This window comes from Oncorhynchus clarkii, chromosome 29 (assembly GCF_045791955.1).
Source record: "Oncorhynchus clarkii lewisi isolate Uvic-CL-2024 chromosome 29, UVic_Ocla_1.0, whole genome shotgun sequence".
Taxonomy (NCBI): domain Eukaryota; kingdom Metazoa; phylum Chordata; class Actinopteri; order Salmoniformes; family Salmonidae; genus Oncorhynchus; species Oncorhynchus clarkii.
In genome coordinates this window covers 46275775-46288616 of record NC_092175.1, presented here as the reverse complement: position 1 = coordinate 46288616, position 12842 = coordinate 46275775, and the positions used below count along the sequence as shown (strand labels likewise).

The 12842-nt window shown below is 44.7% G+C and overlaps 1 protein-coding gene across 1 annotated transcript in view; it reads left to right on the top strand.

Annotated features, from left to right (window-relative positions):
• The window catches only part of LOC139388014 (metabotropic glutamate receptor 5-like), an 82094-nt gene that overhangs the window by 45219 nt on the left and 24033 nt on the right, over nucleotides 1-12842 (top strand). Inside the window, exon 11 of the mRNA XM_071134494.1 lies at nucleotides 5140-5266. Within this exon, the coding sequence (XP_070990595.1) occupies nucleotides 5140-5266 (127 nt within the window). The remainder of the gene's footprint in view (nucleotides 1-5139; nucleotides 5267-12842) is intronic.

The following is a 12842-nucleotide window of genomic DNA, read 5'->3' as shown; positions in this document are numbered from 1 at the left end:
GACCTAGAATACACACAGAGTAGACCTAGAATACACACAGAGTAGACCTAGAATACACACAGAGTAGACCTAGAATACACACAGAGCAGACCTAGAATACACACAGAGTAGACCTAGAATACACACAGAGTAGACCTAGAATACACACAGAGCAGACCTAGAATACACACAGAGTAGACCTAGAATACACACAGAGTAGACCTAGAATACACACAGAGCAGACCTAGAATACACACAGAGCAGACCTAGAATACACACAGAGTAGACCTAGAATACACACAGAGTAGACCTAGAATACACACAGAGTAGACCTAGAATACACACAGAGTAGACCTAGAATACACACAGAGCAGACCTAGAATACACACAGAGTAGACCTAGAATACACACAGAGCAGACCTAGAATACACACAGAGTAGACCTAGAATACACACAGAGTAGACCTAGAATACACACAGAGTAGACCTAGAATACACACAGAGCAGACCTAGAATACACACAGAGTAGACCTAGAATACACACAGAGTAGACCTAGAATACACACAGAGCAGACCTAGAATACACACAGAGTAGACCTAGAATACACACAGAGTAGACCTAGAATACACACAGAGCAGACCTAGAATACACACAGAGTAGACCTAGAATACACACAGAGTAGACCTAGAATACACACAGAGCAGACCTAGAATACACACAGAGCAGACCTAGAATACACACAGAGTAGACCTAGAATACACACAGAGTAGACCTAGAATACACACAGAGTAGACCTAGAATACACACAGAGTAGACCTAGAATACACACAGAGCAGACCTAGAATACACACAGAGTAGACCTAGAATACAGACAGAGTAGACCTAGAATACACACAGAGTAGACCTAGAATACACACAGAGTAGACCTAGAATACACACAGAGTAGACCTAGAATACACACAGAGCAGACCTAGAATACACACAGAGTAGACCTAGAATACACACAGAGTAGACCTAGAATACACACAGAGCAGACCTAGAATACACACAGAGTAGACCTAGAATACACACAGAGTAGACCTAGAATACACACAGAGTAGACCTAGAATACACACAGAGTAGACCTAGAATACACACAGAGCAGACCTAGAATACACACAGAGTAGACCTAGAATACACACAGACACACAGAGTAGACCTAGCATACACACAGACACACAGAGTAGACCTAGAATACACACAGAGTAGACCTAAAATACACACAGACACATAGAGTACACCTAGAATACACACAGAGTAGACCTAGCATACACACAGACACACAGAGTAGACCTACCATACACACAGACACACAGAGTAGACCTAGCATACACACAGACACACAGAGTAGACCTAGCATACACACAGACACACAGAGTAGACCTAGAATACACACAGAGTAGACCTAGAATACACACAGAGTAGACCTAGCATACACACAGACACACAGAGTAGACCTAGCATACACACAGACACACAGAGTAGACCTAGAATACACACAGAGTAGATCTAGCATACACACAGACACACAGAGTAGACCTAGCCTACACACAGACACACAGTGTAGACCTAGAATACACACAGAGGAGACCTAGAATACACACAGAGGAGACCTAGAATACACACAGAGGAGACCTAGAATACACACAGAGTAGACCTGGGATACACACAGAGTAGACCTGGGATACACACAGAGTAGACCTAGAATACACACAGAGTAGACCTAGAATACACACAGAGTAGACCTAAAATACACACAGACACATAGAGTACACCTAGAATACACACAGAGTAGACCTAGCATACACACAGACACACAGAGTAGACCTACCATACACACAGACACACAGAGTAGACCTAGCATACACACAGACACACAGAGTAGACCTAGCATACACACAGACACACAGAGTAGACCTAGAATACACACAGAGTAGACCTAGAATACACACAGAGTAGACCTAGCATACACACAGACACACAGAGTAGACCTAGCATACACACAGACACACAGAGTAGACCTAGAATACACACAGAGTAGATCTAGCATACACACAGACACACAGAGTAGACCTAGCCTACACACAGACACACAGTGTAGACCTAGAATACACACAGAGGAGACCTAGAATACACACAGAGGAGACCTAGAATACACACAGAGGAGACCTAGAATACACACAGAGTAGACCTGGGATACACACAGAGTAGACCTGGGATACACACAGAGTAGACCTAGAATACACACAGAGTAGACCTAGAATACACACAGAGTAGACCTAAAATACACACAGACACATAGAGTACACCTAGAATACACACAGAGTAGACCTAGAATACACACAGAGTAGACCTAGAATACACACAGAGTAGACCTAGAATACACACAGAGTAGACCTAGAATACACACAGAGTAGACCTAGAATACACACAGAGTAGACCTAGAATACACACAGAGTAGACCTAGAATACACACAGAGTAGACCTAGAATACACACAGAGTAGACCTAGAATACACACAGAGTAGACCTAAAATACACACAGACACATAGAGTACACCTAGAATACACACAGAATAGACCTAGCATACACACAGAGTAGACCTAGAATACACACAGAGTAGACCTAGAATACACACAGAGTAGACCTAGAATACACACAGAGTAGACCTAGAATACAGACAGAGTAGACCTAGAATACACACAGAGTAGACCTAGAATACACACAGAGTAGACCTAGAATACACACAGAGTAGACCTAGAATACACACAGAGCAGACCTAGAATACACACAGAGTAGACCTAGAATACACACAGAGTAGACCTAGAATACACACAGAGCAGACCTAGAATACACACAGAGTAGACCTAGAATACACACAGAGTAGACCTAGAATACACACAGAGTAGACCTAGAATACACACAGAGTAGACCTAGAATACACACAGAGTAGACCTAGAATACACACAGAGCAGACCTAGAATACACACAGAGTAGACCTAGAATACACACAGAGTAGACCTAGAATACACACAGAGCAGACCTAGAATACACACAGAGTAGACCTAGAATACACACAGAGTAGACCTAGAATACACACAGAGCAGACCTAGAATACACACAGAGCAGACCTAGAATACACACAGAGTAGACCTAGAATACACACAGAGTAGACCTAGAATACACACAGAGTAGACCTAGAATACACACAGAGTAGACCTAGAATACACACAGAGCAGACCTAGAATACACACAGAGTAGACCTAGAATACACACAGAGCAGACCTAGAATACACACAGAGTAGACCTAGAATACACACAGAGTAGACCTAGAATACACACAGAGTAGACCTAGAATACACACAGAGCAGACCTAGAATACACACAGAGTAGACCTAGAATACACACAGAGTAGACCTAGAATACACACAGAGCAGACCTAGAATACACACAGAGTAGACCTAGAATACACACAGAGTAGACCTAGAATACACACAGAGCAGACCTAGAATACACACAGAGTAGACCTAGAATACACACAGAGTAGACCTAGAATACACACAGAGTAGACCTAGAATACACACAGAGTAGACCTAGAATACACACAGACCTAGAATACACACAGAGCAGACCTAGAATACACACAGAGCAGACCTAGAATACACACAGAGTAGACCTAGAATACACACAGAGTAGACCTAGAATACACACAGAGTAGACCTAGAATACACACAGAGTAGACCTAGAATACACACAGAGCAGACCTAGAATACACACAGAGTAGACCTAGAATACACAGAGTAGACCTAGAATACACACAGAGTAGACCTAGAATACACACAGAGTAGACCTAGAATACACACAGAGTAGACCTAGAATACACACAGAGCAGACCTAGAATACACACAGAGTAGACCTAGAATACACACAGAGTAGACCTAGAATACACACAGAGCAGACCTAGAATACACACAGAGTAGACCTAGAATACACACAGAGTAGACCTAGAATACACACAGAGTAGACCTAGAATACACACAGAGTAGACCTAGAATACACACAGAGCAGACCTAGAATACACACAGAGCAGACCTAGAATACACACAGAGCAGACCTAGAATACACACAGAGTAGACCTAGAATACACACAGAGCAGACCTAGAATACACACAGAGTAGACCTAGAATACACACAGAGTAGACCTAGAATACACACAGAGCAGACCTAGAATACACACAGAGTAGACCTAGAATACACACAGAGTAGACCTAGAATACACACAGAGTAGACCTAGAATACACACAGAGTAGACCTAGAATACACACAGAGTAGACCTAGAATACACACTAGAAGCTTCCGGTAACATAAAACTACAGCGCTGTCAAGGTCTTGAGAACAAATCTAACATTATGTCTGTAAGGACATAATGTCGCTGGATTCTAATCCACTCGGACAGTTCTCTATTTTTTATTTTATTACACACCCTGACTCATCTCTCCTCTCTACCTGTCCCCAGGTGATCTGTAACACTGTTTGATCTCTCCTCTCTACCTGTCCCCAGGTGATCCGTAACACCCTGTTTGATCTCTCCTCTCTACCTGTCCCCAGGTGATCTGTAACACTGTTTGATCTCTCCTCTCTACCTGTCCCCAGGTGATCTGTAACACCCTGTTTGATCTCTCCTCTCTACCTGTCCCCAGGTGATCTGTAACACCCTGTTTGATCTCTCCTCTCTACCTGTCACCAGGTGATCTGTAACACCCTGACTCATCTCTCCTCTCTACCTGTCCCCAGGTGATCTGTAACACCCTGACTCATCTCTCCTCTCTACCTGTCCCCAGGTGATCTGTAACACCCTGACTCATCTCTCCTCTCTACCTGTCCCCAGGTGATCTGTAACACCCTGACTCATCTCTCCTCTCTACCTGTCACCAGGTGATCTGTAACACCTTGTTTGATCTCTCCTCTCTACCTGTCCCCAGGTGATCTGTAACACCCTGACTCATCTCTCCTCTCTACCTGTCCCCAGGTGATCTGTAACACTGTTTGATCTCTCCTCTCTACCTGTCCCCAGGTGATCTGTAACACCCTGTTTGATCTCTCCTCTCTACCTGTCCCCAGGTGATCCGTAAAGGTGAGGTCAGCTGCTGCTGGACCTGTACTCCCTGTAAAGACAATGAGTTTGTGTTTGATGAGTACACCTGCCGCGCCTGTGACCTGGGGGCCTGGCCTACCGACGACTTGACAGGTACACCCCCCCCCCCCCCCCCCCCCCCACACACACACACACACACAGGTACGAACACACACATGCACACGTCTGGGTGGAGGTGGCGGTGGCGGTGGCGGTGGCGGTGGAGGTGGCGGTGGAGGTGGCGGTGGCAGTGGCGATGGCGGTGGAGGTGGCGGTGGCGGTGGCGGTGGCGATGGTGTGGAGCAGTACAGCTATATCCATGTGGGGAGCTGGGACCAGGGAGGACTGAGGATGGACGACGAAGAGATGTGGGCTAACGCCTCCACCATTATACAGTCTGTCTGCTCTGAACCCTGCCAGAAGGCACAGATCAAGGCGCACACACACAGACACACACCTGCCGAGCCTGTGACCCTACTGACGACATGACATGTAAGGCATCCAATCAAACAGCTGAACGGTCTAGTTTAAAGGTCAATGTTTTCATCTCAATATCAAAACAAATATTGGTAACGATGAAGTACCTTACTGTGATTGTTTTACAAGAAAATGACCAAAAACAGCTCGGACTGTCAGTGAGTGTTCTGAGTGGGGAGGGGAAAACTGAGAACAAACTATTATTGGCTGAGAGGTTTGGAGCTCTCTTTCTTATTGGTCTATTAACTAATCACCAGGCAGGCCAACACTCCATCCTACCAAAACAGGCAGAGATTTCAGACAGTCTTTTCAAACAGTTCTTACACTTAAAGGACGTTATCATCGTTTTCACAATTCCACAGTATGAATCCGTCCTCATTGTGTGGGCCACTGGGTCTTTATTAAAGGAGACGTTTCTTTTGTTTACATCAACATCTCGCGTGTTATTGTCATGTCGTGTGTGTAGATGGCAGGGAAGTCAGGCACAGGAGAATCAAACTTGGTATAATGGAGTAGTTTAATAACTTAAAAACAAAAACTACATAACCAAAGTACGTAACAAAATAAATGTGGGAACAAGAACCCGTCACGCACCAATCCATAAAACACGTAACAACAAGCTCTGACAAGGACATGAGGGGAAACAGAGGGTTAAATACACAACATAATAATGAATGGGATCGGAACCAGGGGTGTAGGAAGACAAGACAAAACCAATAAAAAATGAAAAATGGATCAATGACGGCTAGAAGACCGGTGACGTCGACCACCGAGCACCGCCAGAACAAGGAGAGGGTTAAATACACAACATAATAATGAATGGGATCGGAACCAGGGGTGTAGGAAGACAAGACAAAACCAATAGAAAATGAAAAATGGATCAATGACGGCTAGAAGACCGGTGACGTCGACCGCCGAGCACCGCCAGAAGAAGGAGAGGGTTAAATACACAACATAATAATGAATGGGATCGGAACCAGGTGTGTAGGAAGACAAGACAAAACCAATAGAAAATGAAAAATGGATCAATGACGGCTAGAAGACCGGTGACGTCGACCGCCGAGCACCGCCAGAAGAAGGAGAGGGTTAAATACACAACATAATAATGAATGGGATCGGAACCAGGTGTGTAGGAAGACAAGACAAAACCAATAGAAAATGAAAAATGGATCAATGACGGCTAGAAGACCGGTGACGTCGACCGCCGAGCACCGCCAGAACAAGGAGAGGGTTAAATACACAACATAATAATGAATGGGATCGGAACCAGGTGTGTAGGAAGACAAGACAAAACCAATAGAAAATGAAAAATGGATCAATGACGGCTAGAAGACCGGTGACGTTGACCGCCGAGCACCGCCAGAACAAGGAGAGGGTTAAATACACAACATAATAATGAATGGGATCGGAACCAGGTGTGTAGGAAGACAAGACAAAACCAATAGAAAATGAAAAATGGATCAATGACGGCTAGAAGACCGGTGACGTCGACCGCCGAGCACCGCCAGAACAAGGAGAGGGTTAAATACACAACATAATAATGAATGGGATCAGAACCAGGTGTGTAGGAAGACAAGACAAAACCAATAGAAAATGAAAAATGGATCAATGACGGCTAGAAGACCGGTGACGTCGACCGCCGAGCACCGCCAGAAGAAGGAGAGGGTTAAATACACAACATAATAATGAATGGGATCGGAACCAGGTGTGTAGGAAGACAAGACAAAACCAATAGAAAATGAAAAATGGATCAATGACGGCTAGAAGACCGGTGACGTCGACCGCCGAGCACCGCCAGAACAAGGAGAGGGTTAAATACACAACATAATAATGAATGGGATCGGAACCAGGTGTGTAGGAAGACAAGACAAAACCAATAGAAAATGAAAAATGGATCAATGACGGCTAGAAGACCGGTGACGTTGACCGCCGAGCACCGCCAGAACAAGGAGAGGGTTAAATACACAACATAATAATGAATGGGATCGGAACCAGGTGTGTAGGAAGACAAGACAAAACCAATAGAAAATGAAAAATGGATCAATGACGGCTAGAAGACCGATGACGTCGACCGCCGAGCACCGCCAGAACAAGGAGAGGGTTAAATACACAACATAATAATGAATGGGATCAGAACCAGGTGTGTAGGAAGACAAGACAAAACCAATAGAAAATGAAAAATGGATCAATGACGGCTAGAAGACCGGTGACGTCGACCGCCGAGCACCGCCAGAACAAGGAGAGGGTTAAATACACAACATAATAATGAATGGGATCAGAACCAGGTGTGTAGGAAGACAAGACAAAACCAATAGAAAATGAAAAATGGATCAATGACGGCTAGAAGACCGGTGACGTCGACCACCGAGCACCGCCAGAACAAGGAGAGGGTTAAATACACAACATAATAATGAATGGGATCAGAACCAGGTGTGTAGGAAGACAAGACAAAACCAATAGAAAATGAAAAATTGATCAATGACGGCTAGAAGACCGGTGACGTCGACCGCCGAGCAACGCCAGAACAAGGAGAGGGTTAAATACACAACATAATAATGAATGGGATCGGAACCAGGTGTGTAGGAAGACAAGACAAAACCAATAGAAAATGAAAAATGGATCAATGACGGCTAGAAGACCGGTGACGTCGACCACCGAGCACCGCCAGAACAAGGAGAGGGTTAAATACACAACATAATAATGAATGGGATCAGAACCAGGTGTGTAGGAAGACAAGACAAAACCAATAGAAAATGAAAAATTGATCAATGACGGCTAGAAGACCGGTGACGTCGACCGCCGAGCAACGCCAGAACAAGGAGAGGGTTAAATACACAACATAATAATGAATGGGATCAGAACCAGGTGTGTAGGAAGACAAGACAAAACCAATAGAAAATGAAAAATGGATCAATGACGGCTAGAAGACCGGTGACGTCGACCGCCGAGCACCGCCAGAACAAGGAGAGGGTTAAATACACAACATAATAATGAATGGGATCGGAACCAGGTGTGTAGGAAGACAAGACAAAACCAATAGAAAATGAAAAATGGATCAATGAGGGCTAGAAGACCGGTGACGTCGACCGCCGAGCATCGCCAGAACAAGGAGAGGGACCGACTTTGGTAGAAGTCGTGACAGTTATAGAAGGGTCCAGATAATATTTTTTGTGATTTCACGTTTTAGCGATAAAAAAAAAAAATACAATTAAATAAAACTTGTAACCATTTTTTTCTCCTCAATTGTTGTGGTATCTAATTGGTAGTTACAGTCTTGTCTCATCGCTGCAACTCCCGTACGGACTCGGGAGAGGCGAAGGTCGAAAGCCGTGAGTCCTCTGTCGTGGAAATGTCCTGTATTACCAAATCATGAGAGAGCAAACCACACACAAGTCAGAGTTATCATAAAGTTCATCTTTAATTATATGAGCTTCACCATAGCCCTGTGACTCTCAGATTAATCTATAATTGAATTCACTGAGAGTGCTTACAAAAATCTAATCAAATCAAATCAAATGTATTTATATAGCCCTTCGTACATCAGCTGATATCTCAAAGTGCTGTACAGAAACCCAGCCTAAAACCCCAAACAGCAAGCAATGCAGGTGTAGAAGCACGGTGGCTAGGAAAAACTCCCTAGAAAGGCCAAAACCTAGGAGGAAACCTAGAGAGGAACCAGGCTATGTGGGGTGGCCAGTCCTCTTCTGGCTGTGCCGGGTGGAGATTATAACAGAACATGGCCAAGATTTTCAAATGTTCATAAATGACCAGCATGGTCCAATAATAATAAGGCAGAACAGTTGAAACTGGAGCAGCAGCATGGCCAGGTGGACTGGGGACAGCAAGGAGTCATCATGTCAGGTAGTCCTGAGGCATGGCCCTAGGGCTCAGGTCCTCCGCGAGAGAGAAAGAAAGAGAGAAAGAGAAAATTAACCCAGACAGGACCCAGACAGGACGATCACATCAGTGACTCAACCCACTCAGGTGACGCACAAAACAGTTCTTAGTATCATTTATAGCCAAGACACACCTCTCAACTCACATGACGAATAACAGATCTACAGGAACATTACACAATGAAAGATTTTACTTAAGAGAGGAGTATCCCATAGCCAGACAGCATTAGCTACAAATTATCGTTCAGTTTGGTCTCCTAACCAAAGTTCCTATCTTGTTCTTGGTACCACTTAGGACCAAAACATTACCTCATCCAATGGCATATATCAATTATCAATTCTAGACACTCCCATCAAAAATACAACCCCTCCTGGACAAGCTCACGGAGAGGAGTGACTGGCACACAGACATTGTGGAGCCAACTAACTGGTTCCACATTAATCACACCATCCCTTCACATGGTTTAGGAATAGTTACAGACACATTCACAGATAAGACAAACCTGACCTCTCCCCTCTCTGGGCCCCAAGTAACTGAGCCCTAGCAGAGAAGGGATAACTGCAAACTGCCAACAGTATTATTTAAAAAGAAGACATTCTAATGACAATAAATAAGATAAAACATCTTATTTATCTCTGTTACCTAACTAATTCTGATTCTGCTACCACACCTCCGAAACAAGACTCAGCCAAGCTGCACTGCTTCTTGACTCAATGCTCGCTTCACCTGGAAGCCGGAGGAAACACTGTACACCTGGCGACCGTGTCAGCATGCACTGCGGCCGGCCCACCACAGGAGTCGCTATAGAGCGATGGGACAAGAACATCCCTGCCAGCCAAACCCTCCCCTAACCCGGACGACACTAAACCAATTGTGCGACCGCCCCGTGGGTCTTCCGGTCACGGCCGGCAACGATGCAGTGCCTTAGACCACTGCACCACTCGGAAGGCTGTTTTAGAGAAACTTACCCCAAAACAGTAAATCACTTCCTCATCCTCGTTGTGTAGTATAGGGCCCCCCCCCCCCCCCCCCCAAAAAAAAAACACTCCAAAAACACCCAAATCCTTTTAGATACGGGAATCTCTCAGCATAGTGATGCAGGTCTTTAGATGTTATAGACATGAGTACTTGTCCTTACGAACTTTAACCGCAACGTCAGTGCAGAAGTGATACAGTCAGTCTCTCCTCAACTCTGGCACGAATGGTATTTATATCAGCCCTCTGATTACAATGAAGAGTAAATCTGTTCTGGACCAGCTGCAGCTTAACTAGGTCTTTCCTTTGCAGCACTCGACCACACGACTATAATCAAGATGAGACATATATTTTGTCCTGTTTCACACAGTGTGTATGAAATGGATATGTTTTTGTTGTTGTTGCATACCTCAATTCCCCCGAGACACCCTCAGAGAGTGAGGTCACAGTCACGGTCAGACATTATCAACAGTGACCCTGGAACACTAAGGGTTAAGTGACATTTCTCTTTCTGATATTTCTTAATTTCTTTATTTTTACTTTTCTGGATTGTGTCTATTGTATTGCTAGGTATTACTGCACTGTTGTAGCTAGAAACACAAGCATTAGGTATTACTGCACTGTTGGAGCTAGAAACACAAGCATTAGGTATTACTGCACTGTTGGAGCTAGAAACACAAGCATTATGTCACAAATAATAAGTTCAGTTAGCCCGCCTGTGTTCGTGCTTGTTTGCTGTTTTTAGTCAAGGAGTGTTCCTGTCTTTTGGATTGTCCGCTGTACAGCGTATGTACCTGTGTAGTACATTTTTGGAGTGTTGTACTCCTGTGTTCGGCGTCACCCTCTTTGTGCGCAGGGTGATTGTACGGAAATAAAGTGTTTTTCCGAATCCTCTGCTCTCTGCGCCTGACTCTACGCACCGTAACAGAAGCCCGCACCACCACTATGGAGTCAGCAGGAGAAGCGACCACCCCTCTCCTCACGATGGAGCAGCGACCACCCCTCTCCCCACGATGGAGGAGCGTGTCCTTCATCACACGTCAGCGATGGATCAGATGATGGAGTGGATGGACCGATGGGAGAGGAGTGGTCTCCCTACTTCCCCTCCAACCCCCCCCACCTGCAACGCTACAACCTCCTTGGTTGTTTCATATCTATCTCCCCCTCCCCCATTGCTCTCGTCTTCTTGCCTGTGTACTGAGGACATATATGTTTTGCATAAGATATGGGCAATACAGTGACCTCAGCACCCGTATCTACTAAAAAATATCTACTGCAAAGGAGTTCATCATAATGTTCACATATATTCCATCCGATTTCATATGTGCACCAGCTGAGATGGGCCGTAATACATGAAAGATGAAAGTGCACTCAACTCCTCGAAAAATGGAGCAATCACACATCAGTTGATTCAATCCATACACGATGATTTGGGAGAGACAAAGGAACGGCGACATCACCATTGATGTCTCTGTCACGAATGGACAGAGACGACAATCAACTTAATAACCGGCTGTCATCAGAGTTGTGCAGGTTCCGAGTGAAACCAACAACGGTATTCGTTCAGCAGAAGCATGTCTCCACGGCATCCAGAAAACTCTGCTGCTGAGCCGGAGAGAGCTTCTTAAATTTCTGCATCAGCATTGTGTCGTTAGCGCTGTTGTCCTGTTTCCATTTTCTCTTAGACGGCCTTTGATTCCCCACTTCTCATAAGGACACTTTTTTTTCTCAGACATTCTCGTTGGCAGTGACCAGAAATCCCGCAATAATGACATGCACCAGGTTTCTCTTCTGTTGAACAAATAATGTTGTTAGTTTCACTCGGAACCTGCACAACTCTGATGACAGCCGGTTATTATGTTGATTGACGTCTCTGTTCAGTCGTGACAGCCTGTTGGTGATGTCTCCGTAGCTTTGTCTCTCTCAATCAGTAGTTGTGGAAACAAAAGTTTTTAGCAAATCGTTGTGTAAGAATTGCATCAACTGATGTGTGATTAACCCATTTTTCGAGGAGTTGAGTGCATTTTCACCCACTTTGACTAACCACCTCTGTTCTAAACCTTTCATCAAATCCAACAAACGGCTCTTTCAGCTTTTGGACACATTTAGTTATCTCCTCCCAATTAGCGGTGGCATTGGTCGGACCCTTAAGGAAATCATGTCTGGCTCTCCATCCATCGGCCACATCTTGCTCTTCATCACCCACAGCGCTATAAACCTTTTCTTCAAATACACCATGGTCACGGTTATCCAAAACAAAGACGAACAACTGTAACCCATCACAAGGATGTAGAATATAGAGGTTTTTTAAAATATCGCCTTAAATGGTCCCAAGACTTCA